This window comes from Sceloporus occidentalis, unplaced genomic scaffold (genome assembly GCF_023333645.1).
Source record: "Sceloporus occidentalis isolate IW3139 unplaced genomic scaffold, rSceOcc1.0.p SCAF_3, whole genome shotgun sequence".
Lineage (NCBI taxonomy): Eukaryota > Metazoa > Chordata > Lepidosauria > Squamata > Phrynosomatidae > Sceloporus > Sceloporus occidentalis.
This window is the reverse complement of record NW_028316983.1, coordinates 207716963-207738746: the sequence shown is the minus strand read 5'-3', so window position 1 is coordinate 207738746 and position 21784 is coordinate 207716963. Positions and strand designations below refer to the sequence as shown.

Below are 21784 nucleotides of genomic sequence, written 5' to 3'. Positions count from 1 at the left end.
ACAGCCAAAATAAAGCTGCTTCGAGTCACAGTGGAGGTATGGTGTTTCAATGATGCATGAGTCCTAAGAGTCCAGAAGTCTCACCAAAGCCATGCTCCAGCCCTAAGGACTGGAGCGTGGCTTTGGTGTGGCTTCTGGACTCTTAGGATGCATGCATCATTGAAACACCATACCTCCACTGTGACTCGAAGCAGCTTTATTTTGGCTGTCTGTAACAGGCCAAGGATTCAACCAGCAAACATATGTATGGATGAATTATATCAAGCTTTCCTAACGGCACAACAGTAATGAATTATTTTTTAAGAGTGATTTAATGTTAATGTATTAGCAATGAAACTAACAGTTCCAAACTCTGTTCAGATTATTGTGGCCTCCTTAAGAATATGACAACATTCATGGCAGGTGTTCTTAGCCAAGTATAATGATAAAATAGCAAATCTTGCTCTGATCAATTTCAATATGGATTCTTTTTCTTAAAGTGATTATAAAGGCTGGACAGCTTTGCATCATGCTGCCTTTGGAGGTTATACTCGGACAATGCAGATAATTTTGAATACAAATGTGAAATGCACAGATAAAGTGGATGAAGAAGGGGTAAGTCTAGGTATAACATTCAGCTATAATATTGCAAAACATTATGGAGCATCCTCTTTGTACTGTTCAATACATAGGTCTACACAAGGGTAAATTTGTAGGGATTATGGACAATTTTCACTGGAAAACAGGGTGTCAAGAATCAGCATGGTCAAATTTTAACACTTGGTGGGTCTATAACTCTGTCCTATATATGACAGTAAAATGGATTAAAAGTATTTCACAGAAATAGAAATTACATATATCTAATGTGTGATTCTATTCATTGTTTGACGTCTATAGTCACATTAACAAATCTTAGGGACAACTATAGATTATGTTAGTGCATTTCCTAATGTTACTCTGCTCTTTCTCAATGGTTTAAACCTATTCCACATTGGGGTCCCTCAGTTCTTGGGTGTATTAAAATATACAGGAGGTGCACTTATATAGCATGTCATTTGGCTTTTAAATTGAACCAACAAATAGGCTGTTGAATAGACAGATATTTGTTTTTGCTAAATAATTATATTTTTATAGTATACGATGGTAGTGTACATCTTTTCTTTACCAATAAATAAATTTATTGAGATCCATGAGATCTTCAATTTGATTTCTTGTTTCTCTCTTTTCTGAAAGTTCAGTAAGTCAAATATGAATTGCAATCATAATGGATAGTATTCAGATTCCTGAAAAGAATTTTAATTGCATAAAAAATCAATTACTTTTGTAATCAAATTAATCTCCTTATCTCACGTATATAGTTTTGTCACCTCTTTGACTGCTGTTGTCATGGCAGACAGAGTATCTTAGTGTGAAAATGATTGTTCCCACATAATTCAATTTACCATTCCTAAAATGTTGGCCCCAAAATAGATCTATTTAACACAATGGAGACACAAATTGTTGCATCTGATGAAGTACAGGGATCATGCAACACCCCTCCCATTGCAACAGCTACATTGGTTACCAATCTATTTCTGAGTATACTTCAGAGTTCTGGTTTTGACCTTTAAAACCATACATGGCTTGGGCCTAGAATGTTTGTAAGATCATATCTCTTTATATGAACCAGCATGTGCCTTAAGATCTGCAGGAAAGGGCTTTCTCTCAGTTCCATCACCTTTGCAGGTGTGGTTGGTGAGGACTTGAGAGAGAGCCTTCTCTGTGGCAGATCCCAGGCTGTGGAGCTCCCTTCCACATGATGTCTGGTTGTTCCCCTTCCTGTTCTCTTTCTGCTGGCAGGTGAAGACGTTTTTATTTGAGGAGGCATTTGGTGTCAGTAGATAGAAATTTTAACAAGGAAGGGGGTGGTGTCCCCCCCACCCAGCATGTTTAAAATGCCTTTTAATTATCGTTTGACTTGTGTCCTTAAATTAGTTTGTTTAATTGTATTTTAAATTTTATTTTAAGAATTTTAAAATTATATTTTGTTAATAAGATGGTGTGCATGCACCACTTTGTGTCCTATGCTGGGGTAAATACAGTATATAAATTAAATAAATAAATTGAGACTACAAAAGCTTATGCTACAAACTTCTTTCTCTCAGTTAATCTCAAAGATTATACAAGAGTATTTTGTATACTGACACAGACTAAACACAGCTATTCCTTTGAATAGTAATATCTAATGCAAATAATCACATTTAGTGTATTTATTCTAACTAATAAAAGCCTTGATCCAGTCCAGTGTCTTGATTTCTTCTTTAAAATTCTTGTTTACTTAGATTAAAATTGATTTAAAAATGATTTAATCTTTCCAGTAATATTGGTAAAATAGGATACCTTTTAAAGTTTGAATACCTTTGACAGATGATGGAGAAAAAAGAAAAACCTATTTAACAAAAAAAGTAAATAACTACAGTTTTTTGTGGGGTTTTTGGGCTATGTGGCCACATTTGACAAGAGTTTATTCCTGATGTTTCGCCAACATCTGTGGCTGGCATTCAGCATTCTCTGAAGATGCCAGCCACAGATGCTCATGAAATGTCAGGAATAAACTCTTTTAGAACATGTACACATAGCCCAAAAAACTATGGATGACAGCCACAAAAGCCTTTGACTTCACATTAAATAACTATAGCTTTTTGTGGGTTTTTTGGGCTATGTAGCTGTGTTCCAGAACATGGCCACATAGACCAAAAAATCCACAAAAACCATGGATGCCGGCCGTGAAAGCTTTTGACTTCACAAAGTAAATAATTTCTCTTTAAGTTGCTTTTTTAAAAAAAGTGTGCAGTTAAATGGAGGAATAGATGTTCATTATGATATACCAGTAGGGAACTCTGACATTGACACTATAGATGTAATATTTACTATTTACCTATGGATTTTGTTCATATTCTAATGAAATGATATTTTATGCTTTCTTGGTAATGGTGGAATAAAGAACACAGCTCTTCATCTTGCTGCCAGAGAAGGCCATGCAAAAGCAGTGAGACTCCTTCTTGATGATAATGCAAAAATCCTCCTGAATAAAACTGAAGCATCTTTTCTTCATGAAGCCATACACAATGGGCGCAAAGATGTTGTGAATGCTGTCATCTTGCATAAAAGGTAAGCTTAGGGTAGAAAATGATATGTGTAATGAATTCTTGTGAGAGAGTTGCAAATTATAAAATCAAGATGAGTTTGTAGAAAACATGATAGGGAGGACCCTTGAGATGGATGAGAGTTAGAACCATTTCCAAATTTGAGAGAAGTAAAATGAAAACTGTTGTAACAATAAGTACTGGAGATAATGTTTTCCTCCTCTTTGCATACCAGCCATTAACAAGCCAAAGCCCCATTTTGAATCTAAATACTTCATAGCCCCCTAGCCCACATCTTGTGAGAAACCAGGGTTGTAATGGAAACTGGGGTTGTAAAACTCTCTTTTATAAGCTGTACAGTATATAACAGGAATGTGAAATTTAGTCTTAAATTAGTAAGAAGAGGCAAAAGATAAAGAGACTGGAGAGGTAGACTAGTAGGACAGCAGAAAGGACGGGAACAGAACAGTCAAGAACAAGAAACAAATGAAAACAAACACCTTCTAGCTTCAGGAGATGGCTTTATCTTGGTCCCACCACCATCCCAAGCGACATGAGAGAGAACCTTCTCAGTGGCTGCTCCCACTTTCTGGAATGCCCTTCCACAGGAGGCTATGCTGGCTCCCTCCCTGCTGACCTTTTGCCGGCAAACAAAGATATTTTTATTCAAGCAAGCTTTTTAAAATCATGTAGGCCTGGTTTTATTGGGCGATGGGGGTTGGTTTAGATTATTTTTAACATTGTATGTTTTAAATTGTGCATGTTGTAATTTTTAAATCTTTTTCCTGTTTTAATTGGACTATTTTAATTATTTTTAAAGTGTTGTTTTAATGTGTTTTTATATATTGTGAGCTGCCTTGGGTCCCAACTTGGGAGAAAGGCCGGAAGGAAGGAAGGAAGGAAGGAAGGAAGGAAGGAAGGAAGGAAGGAAATAAATAAATAAAATAGCTGAAGGTGAAGCAAACTGTGAATTTAATCAAAGATTTCATTGACATAATGAGCTAGATTTAAATGTAGAGTATTTTTTCGGTTCAGGAATACAGGTACTAGCAGCACTGGGGCACTGGGTTTACCCCAGCACAACTATGTTTACAGCTGGACAGCTAAGGAGCTCTAGACTTGAACTCTGCTTCTTCTTTGTGGTTGTTGTGAATCAAACAAATGGGTGTACTGCAACCTTGCAGATCATATTTGGAACCTACTGGAATAGTTAAGCCTGAATTTTGGTGGTAGCTGCTCACTCTCTCTATATATATACGCCCGAGCCCTGGCTCGTAATAATAATAATAATAATAATAATAATAATAATAATAATAATTTTTATTTATACTGTATTTCCCACTTCTCACAAGGATTGAAGCGGGATTACATCATTAAAAATACAATACTAATACAGGTGCAAACTATAAAATACTAATACTGAAATACAACATTCTTATTAGCTCCTTAAAATATCTTAGGCTCAGTTCAATTTCATCCGCTGTGTGATCACCTTCTATGAATATTGCTATTCCTTGGTTTTGACCACAGCCTTGTTTTCTCAACTTTTCTTTCCGTCACCACTATGTCTGCATCATTTTCGTTAAAGTGGTGTGAGGAATGTGGAGCAAAGCTTCCTGGCTGTGACGGCCACTCCCAGTATCTGTTATGTCTTGGAGAAGGCCACAATGTACATTCTTGCACCTACTGTAAGGCCTTCCTTCCTCGGCTTGGAAGAACTGGGAATTGAGGCTCAAAACCCTGTTGTACAAACAGGTGCTAAAGCCTCTTAAACCTTAATTGATGGCCCTCACCTAGAAGTCTGCCTGCCCAAAGGGCTGAAAAAGAGCATCTAAAACTAGACAAGGGGTGCAAAATAGAAGGCTTTGGTATCGAGAGGTCAGATTTTGACAGATCAGGCCTGGTGACACTCGATGCTGACTGATCTGCATCAGTACTCAAAGTCACCCCTCAAACCCAACTAAAACAGGAGATCAGGAGGCTCCTGTCCAGCAACTTCCAAGACAGCTCGCTTGGTGTCCAAGGTCCACACTCCCCCTTTGAATGCTTTGGACAGGGAAATCTCTCTCCCACCAGGCCATTTGTTAGATCCATTTTGACATGGGGACAAAAGGAAGAAAAAGAAGAAACACTTCAATCACTGTTCTTCAATGGATACTTCATCTAGGGACCATGCTGCCCCAACTGTTCTCACTGATCCCCTGGTCTCAGTATAACAGCAAGTTTCCCCTGCCAGATTGGTCAACGTGGCCTCAACTTCAGAAGACGAGATTCATGAATCTTAGCCCAGAGGTTGCCCACACCATAATATTCTCCATTCCCTAGAGCAACAGTTGTGATCCAAAGTCTGCCTTGTGGTCAACCTATAACCAGCATCTTGTCTCCTCCTCCAAGATGACACCACACTACTTTTCTTCTCAGTTTCTGTTCCCTACTCATCATAGTAGATTTCTTCACAACCAACATTGTGAGGCTGACAGGCATTATTGCCATGAATCCCTTGACAGTCACTACTGATGTGTCTTCCAGCATCAACTTTGTTACTCTCTGCAATGCTTCATTGAACCAGACTTGTATTACGATCTTGAAGCATCCACCTATTATGTTCACTCTCCTGATCGCCTTGGGATCTTCTGTGGTCATGTGGTGTATGAACACTCCTATCATTTGAGGGGATCCCCAAATTGTTCCTTATCCAACCAGCTGGCATCTCCAACTTTAAGCTGACTCAGCTTCAATTCGAGGACTGCTGACCATCTCAACGAGTGATGCCACCAGAGGCCTGTTCAGTTTGGGGATCCTGCTCCTGGCACTGTCCAGCCTTCTCCTGTTCCTCAAGGTCCTTCTCCTTACAAGACAGGCCCCTTCCTCCTTGTTGGAAATCCAACAACGCTCTTCACTGAAAGAGTTAATGCCTCAGAGTGGGCAGTATTGATAGGAACCAGTGCACCCAATTTATAAGAGGATCCAATTCACAGCTCCTGCATTCTGTACTGAAGATCTCTTGCAAATCCTGGGTGGATCCATGGTCTGTCCCTTTGACCTCCAAAAAGACTGACAACTTGTATAGAGTGGTAGGCTTGGGCCTCATTCACACTATTTTTTGAACTGGTTTGGAAACCAGTTTAAGGGGGTGGTTCACACTTGATCCAGTTTTTTCCTTACCTGAATTTTTTTTTGGGGGGGGGCGGCGCTCAAATCCCCTTTAAACCAGTTCTTTTGAAACCGATGCATTTCCCAAGTATTTTCAAAAGATCTGGGTTATTTTAGGGAGCCACCAATGGGAATGTGCTGCCGATCATATTCAGGGCATCCTGGAGGGAGAGCCAATGGGCAGAAGGTGGGCAGAGGGGCAGAACATACCCATCCCACAGGTCTTAGCAAACAGCTATTGTTTTCCCCTCTCAGCACTCCATGGACAAAGATACCAGCTCTTTGTGAATTCAAATTTCCTGCCCTGTCAAGTGGTCCTTTAAATTACTGTGCAGCTGTTTTACACTTCTACTGGTGAATTGGTTCCCTTTTCCCTGTTGGCCAGAGGTTGGGGGAAGTCAGGGGGTGTTTCTTGGGGGGCTTGATGCGGTGTGATTTTTTAAAACTTTGACGGTTTCTGCACACCTTTGCATTTGCATGGCTTCGTGGGTGCCATGGGGGGATTCTTCCCTGGCATGCATGGATTCATGGGTGCCATGGGGAGATTCTTCCCTGGCATGCATGGATTCATGGGTGCCAAAGGGGATGCTACCCTGGTATTGATTCATGGCTGTCTATTGTTGAACAAGATCTGTGATACGTCCCAGTGATGCAGATGTGCATCACTTGATTGACAGTTAAAAAAATGCCGACTCCAATCGCCATTTTGAATTGGTTCTAAATGAAGTGTGAATCTGAAGTGGATTAAATTGCCATGGACGGCTTCGATCATGGCAAGTATAGTCTGAACATCTATTTGGTGTCAAATCAATGGTGTGATTCGAACTGATCAAAACAAAAGTGAGTGTGATGAGGCTTTGGACTCCTCATGGTTTCTTGAACATCTGTGACCTAATTCTGTGGTAGTGGAAGCTTTCCAGCCTAAGTCTTTTCAAAAACCTGACTCTACACCATCAGGCAAGGAAGGCCAAAAGTTAGGCCTTATTGCCAAAATGTTTTACTCTACCACTGCTTTTGGTCTCCAAATCACTAACTATTCAGCTTGTATGGTGGGAATAAGCTCTTCCCCTGTTTGACAAGTTTGCCTGATGATGATAGTGCAATCGGAGGCACATTCCTTGGCAGGACAACAAATTATCTTGGCCTGTCATGTCAGCCAAAGTTGTTTCTGGTTCAGTGGCTCTCAGGAGACACACTGGGCTTTTATTGTCAGGCCACTCTGCTTGGGCCAGATCAGCATCAAAGATGAATCCAGTCTCTTTAATAAAGAAACTGACATGAAACTCAAATATGCACAAAAGATGAGAGTGCATGGAAGTATGGCCTGCTATCATCCTCTCATGTCTCTTCATCTCACAGGTACCTTTGGCACTGTCCCCATTGAGACCATGACAAGCCTTCAGCCCACTTATCCTAGAAGATTTTTTCCTTCTCAATTTTCCTTCTTCTGGCAGATGGCTGACCATAATTTCCAATGATTCTCAAAAATAAAAGGGCCAGGACACCCACAAGAAGAGATTTTGACTCAGACCCTCTTCCTGCTGCCTCACAGTCTTTCAGTGACAGACTGGCTCAATTCTGATCTGTATGGGCCTCAATCAGTACAGGCACCTGGGTCCTTGACATTGTCAAAAGGAGTTACGCCGTAGAGTTCGAGGAGTATTTCCCCCATGGGGGTTTTCCACGTAACTCCCCCTTCCAACGTACTTCTCAAATAAAGAGGCCATCAAATCAGTCCCCTCATCTGTGTTTCATCGAGACTTCTTCTCTCGATATTTCATTGTGAGCAAGAAAGTCAGTGGTGTACTTCCCATTCTGGACCTCAGAGATGTCAATACTCTCATAGCTCACAAAAAATTCAGGATGATATCCCTGTCATTGATACTTACACTGCTGCAGCCTTATGACTGGTTTGCCATTCTCGATCTCAAGAATCCCTATTTTCAAATAAGGATTTGAGATTCCCACCAGTGATTCCTATCGTTCACAGTGGAAGGAAGGGCATTTTGATTTAAGTGTTGCCATTTGGTCTCTTCATGACTCCTCGCATCTTCACAAAGTGCATGGCTGTAGTTGCAGCATGGCTATGACAAAAGAAAGTTGTGGTCTTCCCATACATAGACGACAAGCTCTTTGTTGCAGACTCCCAATGCACGCTAACCAGCCACATTACTTACTCTCTTACTGTACTGAAGTCAGTTGGACTCATGGTAAATGAAGAGAAGCCATACCTGGAATCTAGCCAAGAGCTGAGGTTCCTCTGAATTGTGCTGAATTTGAAATCGGTGGAGGCCTACTCACCCACAGGCCATTTCCAGAACCTTGGTAATACCAGTGGTTGGTGCCGATGGTCCAGGTATCTAGAAGCCCAAGTTCTCGTGCTCTATCACCTATAAGTGATAGAAGTTTCTGAACCTCCTAACTACTGCCAGATTGTCCCCTCTCAGGTTCGAACCCGGCACATCCTCAAATTTCTCTTGTCATTACATGATGTGGACTTTTCCTTTTCCTTGGTGAAATGCTAGCTTGCTGCCATCTCTTTCAAACTGCAGCATAGAGGACGTTTGCTGTGTGGCTGCATAGTCCTAGCCTCTGTCATTCATCTCCCACTACAGACTGGATGCTTGCGCCAGAGCTGTTGCATCCTTTGGGAGAGTAGTTCTCCTGTCCATTCTCAAATGACAGTTCCTTGCCACTCCGTTGTGATGGTAATAATTCTTTGCTCTCTTTCTTATCGGCTATTGACATTTCCTTGCATACATACCTTGCATTGTGGCACGACACTCCACCCTCAGGTATCAATAGCTCGCTAGTTACCCTTATGTGTGATTCATGAAGAAGAAGGGCAGGTTGCCTACATGTAACTGTGTTTCTTCAAGTTGTCATCTGTGAATTCACATAGAACTGCCCATCCTCTCCTCATTGTGTGTCCTGCCTCCTGGTCTTCAGGATGCTGCTATGTGGCATCCTTTGGAACTTAGCCTAATGGCTGGACTGGGGAATATATATAGGATGGTCATGTCTACCACCAAAATGCAGACCTAACTATTCTAGTAGGTTCCAAATATTCTCTCCACAGGTGCAGTAAACCCATATGTATGAATTCACAGACGAGCACTTGAAGAAACAGTTACAGGGAAGCAACCTGTCCTATTCCAAGTTCAGAGAGTGCAATATCTTCCACTCTATCCCACCCCCATGTTCACATTTACTGAGTGCTGTTTTCTCACAGTAGGTGGTTACAAAATCTAACTTCGTCTTGAAGTCACCGCCATGATATTATCATTTTATAAAATTGTGGCCCACATTGAGTGTTTATCTGTAGTTGCAGTAAATTTACAGCTGATTTATAAGTCGCTTTTTAGGGAAAAAATCTTAAGATGTGCTAATATGTCTCTTCCTTATTCATTATAACAACAATAAATATTCTGAGCTCCTTTAACTTCCTTTTTCAGATGGGAAGAGTCTGTAACAACATTTACTCACCACTCTTCTACAAATAAATGTGCTATCTTGGAGATGGTTGAATATCTTCCTGAATGTTTAAAAGTAAGACTATATATATATTTAGTTAACAATTTAACTTGTGATAATCATATAGGTTTGGCTTTCATGGTGCCACTGAGTTCTTTCACTCACAGAAGAACTGTTGAGTGTCTTGTGCTAAAGCATTGTGCAAGAAACATTCGACACACATTGTTTTACTTCTAAAACACTTCATTGAAGTAGAAACATGGACCCATAGATACGGTGGGCCCTCTCCTTACACGGGGATCCGTTCCGTACTCCCCCCGCGTAAAAGGAAAATGTGTGTATGCTCGCGCCCCACAGGAAAGAATGGGGCGTATGCACGTGGCAATGCTACAGTACGCAAGGGTCCATGCACCATTGTTTAGATTGTCACGCGGCTTCCACGTAAGCTGGAAACCATGTATAGTGCGCACGCGTATGGTGCAGGCGTGCTGTACTGATTTCAGGTACTAGGTACAATTTTCTGTAATATCACATAAAATATTTAAATAATTGTGTGTGTGTGTGTGTGTGTGTGTATGAATTTTGCATAAAATTCTTAATACCTGTGTGTTGCTGTTTTCTATTCAGAGTAACTCTTTGTGTTTTGAAAATCTAGCTGCATAAAACAACCAGCAGTGCCTATCATTATAAGACCTAGTTGCCTTATTATTGTAAAACTAAGAACTCAAGAAGTTGAATTAGACCACAGGCATACCTAATCCACTATTATGTCTGCCCACTGGCTGGTCTTTGGGAAATCCACACATTCCATTTCTGTTCTCTCTATACACACAACACCATCCACCCGCAGCCGCACTGTATACTGCGGCTCCTCCCTTATATACATGTGCCATTCTCAGGCATTTAGTCCAGCCTCTTCCCAGCATGTAACCTGTGTATATGTCCCCCATGCAGTATGACTTTGCACTTTCTGCCATACGATGATGTCACATCCTGTGACTCAGCAGGTCCAAATGCTGACTCACCATGACTTCATTGTGACCTCTGGTAATCCTATCACCTTTGTCCCACATCTGCACATTTTCCTAGGATCCAATATCCTAACAATCCCCTCCAAAATGTACAGATGTTTGCTCATGTTCTTATCACACTTGTTTTTCGGGAAGTGTTTTCTAGTGACCACATAGGTTCATTCCCATCCGGATTGACATCCACTCATGTCTTTCCACAGTGCCTTTGTGAGAATATCTGCCACGTTGTCTTCTGAGCATATGTACTTCAGACACAGAACCCCGTTCTGCACCATCTCCCACGCATTCTGGTACCTGACACCTATACTAATAGATATAATAATAATAATAATAATAATAATAATAATAATAGATTTATTTCTAGCCCGCCCAATCACGAAGAATCCGGGCGGGTTACAACAATAAAATACAACAAATTACAATAGAGTTAAAAAATCAAACCCTAGACCTACCACCACCCCCCATTCCCAGTACTAAAACAGAATTAAACAGTAATAATATTAAAACATTAAAAACATTGAACAACCAAAAAATTGGCAGAAACATTGGCGGGGGAAAATAGACAGATGAGGGGACAAATATCTCTATATCTGGGGAGGGTAACTAGGTTGGAAAGGCCTGCCGGAAGAGATCCGTCTTAAGTGCTTTCTTAAAAGCTACCAGAGTGGAAATGTGATGGATCTCCTCCGGCAGGTCGTTCCATAGTTTAGGAGCAGTAGTAGAAAAGGCCCTCTGGGAGACAGATGTTAATCTAGATTTTTTTGGCTGTAGTAGATTTCTTCCAGAGGACCTTAGTGTGCGGGATGGACAATAGGGAAGAAGGCATTCCCTCAAGTACTCTGGGCCCAAGCCATGTATGGCTTTAAAGGTAATCACCAACACCTTGTACTTTGCCCAGAAACTAATAGGCAGCCAGTGCAGGGACTTCAAGACCGGTGTTATTGGTCATTCCTAGAAGTTCTCGTGAGCAATCTGGCTGCCATATTTTGTACCAGCTGAAGTTTCCGAACTTGGCACAAGGGTAGCCCCAAGTAAAGCGCATTACAGAAGTCCAATCGAGAGGTTACCAGTGCATGTACTACTGTTTCCAGGTCCCTCGGCTCCAGGAAGGGGCGCAGTTGGCGTATCAGATGAAGGTGATAGCAGGCGCTCTTGACTGTCACATCCACCTGAGCTGTCAGTTAGAGCGACGAGTCAAGAAGCACCCCCAAGCTGCGAACAGAATCCTTCAGGGGAAGTGTGACCCCATCCAGAACTGGCTGACACAACTCCATTCCTGGATTCGGGGTTCCTATAGCAAGTACCTCCGTCTTACCTGGATTCAGCTTGAGTCGATTTTCCCTCATCCAGTCCATTACCGCCCCAAGACAGGCATTCAGAGGAGAGATGCCATCCTTAGTCACTGCTTCAGTCTGAGACATAGAGAAGTATATTTGGGTGTCATCAGCGTACTGATAACATCCCGCCCCATGTCTCCGGATGATCTCTCCCAGCGGCTTCATGTAAATGTTGAATAGCATTGGGGACAGAATCGTGCCTTGAGGGACCCCCGATTTGAGCTCCCTCTTGGCCGAACAGCTGTCCCCAAGCGACACCATCTGGAACCTGCCCGAGAGGTAGGATCGGAACCACTGCAATGCAGTGCCTCCAATACCCAACTCTCTCAGGCATTCCAGAAAGATACCGTGGTCAATGGTATCGAAGGCCGCTGAGATGTCCAAGAGCACCAACAGGGTCACACTTCCCCTGTCGATGCCCAGACAGAGATCATCGACTAAGGCGACCATGGCAGTCTCAACTCCGTATCCCGTCCTGAATCCGGTTTGAAATGGATCCAGAAAATCCGTTTCATCCAAGACTGTTTGTAGTTGATTGGCGACCGCTCTCTCGATCACCTTGCTCAAAAATGGTAGTAATGAGACTGGTCTGTAGTTATTTCTATCCAGGGAGTCCAGGGAGGGCTTTTTAAAGAGTGGTCTAACTACTGCCTCCTTGAGACAGGGAGGCAGGGAGCCCTCCCTGAGGGATGCATTAATTATGTTTTTCAGCATCTCCATGATTTTTTCTCCCCCCTGGATAGCCAGTCAGGTTGGGCAAGGGTCGAGAGGGCAAGTCGTCTTTTTCAAACTACAGAGAAGCTTGTCCACATCCTCAGTACTTACCGACTCAAATTGATCCAGTCTAACAGTAATGGCGGAGGCACTGGATGCCTCTCTAGTTGTCTCTGTCCTCAAATTGGCATCCAAATCAGCTCTTATCCGAGAGATTTTATCTGCAAAATAATCATTAAAAGTGTCACAGCAGGCTTCAGAAGAATCTAATAATGGGTTCTGGGTAGGAGGTAGTTGGGTTAAGTTCCTCACTACCCTGAACAGCTCGGCTGGACGAGATTTTGCAGACGCGATAGATGCAGAATTGAAGGACTTCTTAGCTGCATCTATCGCCACTTGATAGGACCTAAGAAAGGTCGAATGAAGTGTCTTATCGGATATGAGTTGAGTTCTCTGCCACTCGCGCTCTAGTCATTGTCCAGCCCGCTTCATTTGTCTAAGATCTTCTGTATACCATGGATTACGATTTTGAGCGGGTTGGAAAGGACGCTTGGGAGCGATCATGTCAATCGCTCTGGTAAAGTTGTTATTCCACATATTAACCAGAGTTTCGACAGAATCGCCAGCACTGCCAACCATAATACCCTCTAGGGCTTCTTGGAACCTGACGGGTTCCATCAGCCTTCGAGGGCGGACCATTTTAATCGGTCCTCCACCCCCGGAGAGAGGGATAGTGGCCTTCAGTCCAACCTTAACCAGGAAATGATCCGTCCATGACAAAGCAGAGATACTAATTATCTCCACCCACGGATATGCCTGTTCCGTGCAGAAGACCACATCGAGGGCATGACCTGCACAGTGTGTAGGCTCGGAGACTATCTGGGAGAGGCCCATGTTTGTCATGGAAAGCATGAACTCCCGAGCTGCGCCAGTAAGGTTGGTCAACCCAGTCTCGAGGGGGATGTTGAGGTCGCCCAGGACCAGCAGCCTAGGCGACTCCAACACCAGCTCCGAGACTAGTTGCATCAGCTCGGCTAGGGAGTCCGTTAGGTTACGAGGTGGACGGTAAACCAACAGAATCCCCAGACTCTCCCTGGTCTTCAAGCTAAGGTAAATGCACTCAATGTGGTCTAATGCACGGATAGGTATCCTGATTAAGGTAAGGTTGTTTCTGTGGACCATGGCCACACCCCCTCCCCGCCCGCTTCCCCTCACCTGCTCATTGATGGAGTACCCAGCCGGAAGGGCCTGAGCCCAGGTTACAGAGCTGTCTGCTCCAAGCCAGGTCTCCGTGATACAAGCCAGGTCAGCGTTGTGGTCTGTCAATAAGTCGTAGATGATTTGGGACTTATTCTTCACTGACCTGGCATTACATAAGAGCAGAGAGAGGTTCGATGGCTGGTTAGGCAGGCTCTCCAGATCTTTTGGGATAGCAGGGCGAGTGGAAGGTGGAATAGGTATCACACATCTATCACGCCTTCCTCTGTAACGACCTCTTGCCCTGCTAACACCATATCTTCCATTGCCCCACACTACTTGAATAGCTGCTCCTTTAACATCAATATCAACCTCCTCCCCAGAGAGATCAGCCAATGGACAGGTGTAGTGCATCATGTCAAATCCCTCCAATGACAAGTCTATATTCCCCAAAAAGCCTAAAACCAGTCTGCCTCACAGGCCAGGAGCAGCTAGTGGTGTTGAAATGCCGATGTTCAGGCTCCTTCAGGGTCAGCAGATGTTAGGAGGGGGTGGGGGGTGGAGACTTAAGTCCTCCCACAAAGCCACGCCCCCTGGCTTGCCTTGCCTTGCCTTGCCTTGCTTCGGCTGGGAAGCCTCAGGTGGAGTGTTGGCTTCTGGCTGCAGCAGGTGTCCCTTCAGGCTCCTTCAGGGTCAGCAGATGGTCCTACACTTCAGGCTGTCTGCTTCTGCCATTGCTATACATGATTGCGAGTCCTCATGTATAAATAGTTGGTGTGGTGCATTCCTCACCTAAGTCCACCAACTATTCATTTCAGTTGAAGTGTCATACCACAGCATCTAAGTCACTAATTAATTCATTCAGAGATATTGTCCTATATTATTCAAGATTTTTTTAACCATTGTTCATGTGTTTTCTCAGATTACTGAAATACTTCTCTTTGTCTCTATAAGTTAGTTTTAGACAATTGCATTATTGAATCTTCAGAGGAAAAGACTTGCAGAGACTTCTATGTAAGTTCCAAACCAATGTTTAATAAACTGAGATGTTTTAGAATTGCTGAAGTATTCTACGTTTTGTGTTAAGTAAAATAATCAAGCCAAATCTGATACATCTGTGCATCTTTTAGACAGTATGTATCTGCCCAGAAATAGTAATTCTATTTTTGGGACAGCCAAAATGCACAAAATACATATTGCAAGCTTTCAAAGCTCCACTGGCTTCTTCATCAGGCAAAGGTGTTTCAAATCATAAATGAGAAAAAGAATTATGATGAAGCTAGGACCCAAACAGGCCGGCATGTTAAGCAGCCGCCTTCTCCCAAGCTGCCTAGAAGCCGCCCACCCAATCACATGGGGGGAGGCTTCAGGACGCTCCATGGGTGTGGTGTTTACACTCCACACACTGCCAGAGTGCTCAGAAGCCACCCTGGTTGTGGCTGGGCCATTTAAGGTGGATTTTTACTGGCCCAAACAGGAGTGGATCTTTTCTTCTCATAGTTGGGCTGACTCCAGGATAGATTGGGGCCACAGCATGTGGTTGCCTCGGCACTGGAGCGACTAGCTCTGGGGCAGCCCCAATCTACCCTTTTCAGGTGGTCTGTTCCATCCCTTAGTCATAAGCCTGCATTTTGTCAAAATGTAGCTGTTCTCATTTCAGATGGTGTGGAGGGACATTCATGCAGACAGGCTCCTGTTCATTCTGATGTGGGCACTCTAGGAAATAATATTTTAAAGTTCCATTAGCAAGACAAAAGAAATATTTCTGTGCACATCTTGAATTTTGACTCTCCCTTATTTCTGTTTTCCAAATACTACTAGTCTCACTCTGCAGCCAGTTCAAATTTTCCAACTCTGCAGATCTGAGTCCTGCTTTTTTACTTGGAATTAAATCTCCAACTATCCCGTGTGGCTTACTTCCTACTGAACACCTTCAGACCTTGCTCTGTTGTTGATTATTTGCCTTTCAAGTTGTTTATGGTGACCTAAGGAGACTCTATTATGGAGTTTTCTTGGCAAGATTTGTTCAGAGGGAGCTTGCCCTTGACTCACTCTTAGATTGAGAGAGTGTGAATTGTCCACCCAATGGTTTTTCATGCCTGAGTGGGGATTTAAACCCTGTTCTCCAGAGTCATAGTCCAACATTCATATCACTATTCCATGACCAAAATCTAATTGCTCCCAATTAAAATAAACCAATTAAATTAAATGAAAATTTGATAAGTGACCACAAGTGTAAATTCCATTGATTTAGGGTTTTATGCTAATTGACACTAACAATTGCATTTAGGCCTGAATATTCTTGCTAGAGTAAAGTATAGGAGAATAGTAAAAGAACAGGCAGACAAGTAACACAAAACCGGAGAAAAATTGTAAACTACAGGGAATGCTGATGTGGAGAAGTTAGCAAATTGTTAGAACTTACTGTTCTTTGATCATGGGTAGCCAAGCATGCATCCTTTCTGTTTCTGATATTTTATCAGGCAGGGCTTGCACCTTTTCAAAGTTTGCTGCTGAATTAATGAGTTCATTTATATATAAAAAATAAAGCTTGGATATTCTTGCTTCATACTTGTCTAGGTTGAATATAACTTTCGATATCTTCAGTGCCCACTGAAGCTTACCAAGAAATTAAAAGAAGATGATGAAATAACGTATGAGCCACTTATCACTCTAAATGTAAGTGATATTGATGTGATTTCAAATGTGTTATTTAATTTTTCTTTTATGCTGGCTTGCATGATGACATCTCATGCCAGTGATATAGTTGCTGTCAGCTCATCACCCAAACAGCACGTGTATTCCCTTCTGTGCTTATTTGCTCACCCTGGTGGCTTTAGAGAGTTTTGCCCACACTAAAGAAATTTCTAATGGGTGTGAGTGGGTTGTTCTCAGTTTAATCAAAATCACTAAGAACACCATATAGGTATAGGTGTTTAATCCCACTTCACTGGAATACTATGTGAACTGAACCAGTATTAGGATTATTAAACCAAATTAGGCTTCTATGTGATCATTGAATATCTTTATGAATAAGAATTAAAAGTGTTATGGATTTGCGGGATAAGCTACTGTATCAGTCAGATACAGCAAAAACAACAAACCATCTCCTGACTCCTTAAACACTGACAGGTTTATTTAGCATACTGTAAGCTTTTGTGGACTGCAACACATTTCATCCAGTGAATAAATTTAGGCCCGAAACAGATGGGCATTTTAAACTGGCTTCCGCATGGCTTGGGGGCATGGCGTTTAGGTGGCACACCCCCCCAACCCATGCCAAAGCTGCCCTGAAGCTGCTCCCAGGCCGCCTAAGGCAGCTTAAACCCACTCCAGGAAGGAGTGGATTTTTTCCACTCCTTGCCTTGGTCCATTTGGGACCATGGTGGGGCCATGTGCGTTTGGTTGCCGTAGCCCTGGTGCGAATGGTGCCGGTACTGCCCCAATCCACCCTTTTAGGGCTGTCTGTTTTGCCCTGTAGTTATGCCCTTCAACGATTTCACAATTTTTATTTTAGAATAAATGCAGGGGGATTTGACCAGAATGTAGACCTTGGTTGGGAGTAGTGGGGTTAAAACCTTTCCTGCACATTAGAGTTACAGCAAGAGATTACCATAAGAATGAAAAAAAATGTAACTGCTAATTGTGATTTTGCAGTAGTATCTGTTTCAGTGCTTACACACACATACTCCTACACAACTACTCCCCCAAAATAGAATATAGTTGAGAAATTGTCATGAATTGTAGTATTAGTCTGATATATGTAAATCTGAAATGTCTTCACCTTCTTTTTTTCCAGTCCATGGTACGTCATAATCGTGTTGAACTACTCAGCCATTCTGTCTGTACAGAATATTTACTCATGAAATGGTAGGTATTTTTGTTAGGTCTTCAAATTCCCCACTGAAAAATAATTTTGTTCTAGTTAAGATTCAGTTGTGAGAGCCAGTGTGATGTAGCTGTTTGAATGTTGGACTGGGACACTTATAGAACAGGGTATGATTCCCTGGGTCTAAATTCTTAGTGGGTGACCTTGGGCAAGTCACACTGTCTCAGCTTCAGAGGGAGGCAAGGGAAAACTCCCTCTGAACAAATCTTGCCAAGAAACCCCCATGATAGAGCCACCTTAAGATTTACCATAAATCAAAAACAACTTGAAGGCACACAACAATGACAGTAAAGTTTGATGAAAGAGAGAAATAAAAGATGAAGTTTCCTTTAAAAATGGGTTTTCCAGCTGACGGAAAGCACACTCATGAATTACAGGAATGCTACAGCTGAAAGCTGAAAACCTTTTGGAATTAAGTACCATAAGCATGAATGTTACTTATGTATATTGCATGAATTTAAGTGAATTTAATTGAAGAGCCTCCATGTACACAGAGCTTGCAACAGGTATATTGTGCATTTCGGTTGGCCAATAAAGGTATCACTGTTGGTTGGATTTTTGTTTGAATTTAGTAAATGGCCAACACAGCTACCCCTGCATGTTTTCTACAGAGCTGCCTGTTAGTTATCTTAAAAGGGGGGCGGGGAGGTACAATTCGTATGTGTATGCTTTTCCCAGTGAAAACGTGATCCTTTTATAATATTATGAAAGCCACATTTAATTCAATTTTGCTTTATAGGATGGCCTATGGATTTAGAGCACATCTTCTGAACCTTGCTGTGTATTCCCTTGGTTTAATACCTCTAACCCTCCTGATTATCCATATTGAAAGACCTGCACTATCTTCCAATACTACAGTTAAATTGGGACCTTTTAGTAAACAGGTATAATTTTAATTTATTGCACTAGAATAGTTGAATACAGTATGGCAATTAACTTGAGGATCACACTGGGTACATGTAAACATTGCATTTGTGTCCTGCTTATGATCTTCTAAGATGTTTTATCTGGACAACCATTGTTTGAATCCTGGAATACCTGTATATAGAGTTTAGATTGATCTAGTATAGCACTTCTTAAATTTTTACAGGATTAGCAAAGAAGTCTGAAAAATTAGTGTTTGGTTTTCAAATATATAATTTCTGAGACTATTTAATGTTTGAAGTGAAGAAGGTTTTAAAATGTTATTTATTATTTGTTTTTATATGCATGAACTGTCTCCAGTGTTGAGATGTTTCACAGGAGTACCATTCAGCTTCCTTTGAAAGAAGCTTGTCAAAATGCCAAAACGGGAAGGAGGCTTTTAATTTATCATTATTGGGAAGGTCTGGAAATAAAAGTTCATATTTAGAAGAACCATGATTTTGATAGTTTCTGATCTTCTTATGAATGAGAGCTAAAATTTAGATCATTTATCAAGATCTTTCTTTATGTCACTCCAAGCTGTTTTGTAGTTAATTTTAAATAAGGCTGCATTTTTCTTCATTATCCATATCATTAAATACATTATCTTCTTTTCTACCTTAGAGCCAGATTTGTTTCTCAGAGGCAAAACATGCTGCCTTGATAGAGTGGCTCCGTGCTGCCCCTTGGAGCGCTGGATTGGGCTAGCAGCAATCACACGCCGATCCAGTGCTTTGCTGGCCCAAAAAGGGCTGGCAAAATGCTACTCCTAGTTAAAATGGCAAAAAGCAGCTTTTGCCACCATGGCAGCAGCTTTTAGGAGTTTCTTGGCGCAGGTCGTCTAAATGCTGCACCAAAGACATGCCCTTTCACCACCTGCCATGCAGTCAGGCAGGCGGCATTATACCGTTGTCGGTGTATGTGGCTTGTGGCTCCCACACCCCACTCTGCCCCAAGGCCAATCTTAAATGCCAGTCTGTTTAGCCCCTTAGTCTGTCTTCTATTTTCATGATTTTTTGGGTAAGTATTTCATTATATGAATAGCCATAGAAATGCAAAACTTGTGAATATGGTACTAAGAACTGCTGGCCCTTATCCCCTCCCCCTCCACCACTCCCTTCTCCTTTTGTGTCGTGTCTTTTTAGATTGTAAGCCTGAGGGCAGGGAACCGCCTAATTAAAAGATTGTATGTACAGCACTGTGTAAATTTACAGCACTTTATAAATAAAGGTTAATAATAATAATAATAATAATGTGACAAGTTCAGTTTTAACTATAGTTGTTGAGGGACAAAGGCAAGAGAAAAGATGTTGCCTATGGCCAAGGTGAGAGGATTACCATATGAATGGTGGAGGGAGTTTTGGAATGTGGTGTGTGCCGCTGGGGTCATACTGCCTTATCTTATCACCATACCTACAAGTTTTGTATGGCTATGGCTGTTCATACAGTGTGAATTCCTTCCTGGGCACCAGTTCACTCCATTCATCTGAGAAGGTAGATCAAGTCTGTGAAAGCTTATGCTACAACGTCTTTCATTCATTTAGTCCCAAAGGTGCTACAACATCACTATACATACTGACCCATTTAAAACAAACCCTTTTACTGATTCCCTTTTCCATTTCAGAATTCATACTTCATACAAGTGTGTATGTGTTTGGTTTTCATCATGAGTGTTTTTGGAATCTGCAAAGAAATAATACAGCTTCTCCAACAGGTATATGTGGCTTCCACATTCCTTGAAGTGATTTTTAAAAAATGTACAGTTGGAAACAATGTACTATGTTTTGGAAGAAAAAAAATCCCTCCCCCCCAAAAATGAGTATCTTTATACTTTAATTCTATTTTGATAATATTAATACTTACTGTTTTTATATCCTAGAAACTGAAGTATTTGTTAGATTATTCCAACCTCCTTGACTGGATAATTTATTCTACAAGCATCGTTTTTGTATCATCTTTATTTGGTAGTCTCCCAGCTAATTTACAGTGGGAATGTGGTGCAATTTCTATATTCTTGTCTTGGATGAACTTCTTGCTGTATCTACAAAGGTACAAAACTAACCCTTTTAAATATCTACATATATAACACGGGATGTTTATATAAGCTGCATGTGAATAAAGGTTTAGATCTACAGTATTTAATGTATATTATTATATCTATAGCATAGAGAGAAATAAGATTCTTGGATCTCAGTTGTAATTTATTTTCTAGCTTTACAAAATAGTTTATGTTATATATTGGAAAACTATGAAGCCTGTCAGAGTTGCAAAGCATCAGGTAGTGAAAAATGAACCCCATTGACTGGAAATTAAAGAAAAGCACAACACTGAGCTCAACCATTTACTCTCTACATTGAGAAATAATTCAGGATGTAGCTGAACCCCTTAGATGCATTTCTTCAAAGCGGTTTGTTAGGGGGGCTGGATTGCAGTTGGCAGCAGCAGTTTGGGGCTCTTTATGATAATAAACCACTCAGACTACAGGTTGAAATAAACCAGCCACAACTTTTATTGGTCACAACTAAAATAAGTTGTTTTTTATGAGGCTGGATTGGTAGATAGGTGACCTGCTTGCCAGGTACTGGCAGCTGTACTCAGGCAGGCATTCAAAAGCTCTGAATTCCACCAGAATCTTCTGGCTTCCCTTGCTCTTCCTTTGCAAAATTTTATTTGTTAAATACTGATATGAGAATCATGGCTGATATCCACTGTCAAACAAGTGGACTTTTGTTGTGGAATAGGACATTTCCCTCCTCTCTTGAAGGCTCGCCACCCTCATATGTTCTTGAGGATGTTTTAGTTCTCTGGTGTAGATTATCAGTCCACAAAAACAAACAAACAAACAAATAAAAAACACATGAACCAGAGAAAAAACAAATCACTTTTCCCCATTCCACTGATGGAAGCCATTCCATTGGTGGAAAAACTACTTGCATGCATGGCTTTATCTGGAACTTATAGAATAATAGAATCGTAGAGTTG

The 21784-nt window shown here is 41.5% G+C and overlaps 1 protein-coding gene across 1 annotated transcript in view; it reads left to right on the top strand.

Moving 5' to 3' along the window:
- The window catches only part of TRPA1 (transient receptor potential cation channel subfamily A member 1), a 51122-nt gene that overhangs the window by 20015 nt on the left and 9323 nt on the right, over window positions 1–21784 (top strand). The window contains exons 13-21 of the mRNA XM_089518905.1: window positions 480–594; window positions 2963–3129; window positions 9713–9806; window positions 14965–15024; window positions 16591–16689; window positions 17810–17880; window positions 18639–18783; window positions 20427–20516; window positions 20682–20851. Coding sequence (XP_089375031.1) covers window positions 480–594; window positions 2963–3129; window positions 9713–9806; window positions 14965–15024; window positions 16591–16689; window positions 17810–17880; window positions 18639–18783; window positions 20427–20516; window positions 20682–20851 — 1011 coding nt within the window. The remainder of the gene's footprint in view (window positions 1–479; window positions 595–2962; window positions 3130–9712; window positions 9807–14964; window positions 15025–16590; window positions 16690–17809; window positions 17881–18638; window positions 18784–20426; window positions 20517–20681; window positions 20852–21784) is intronic.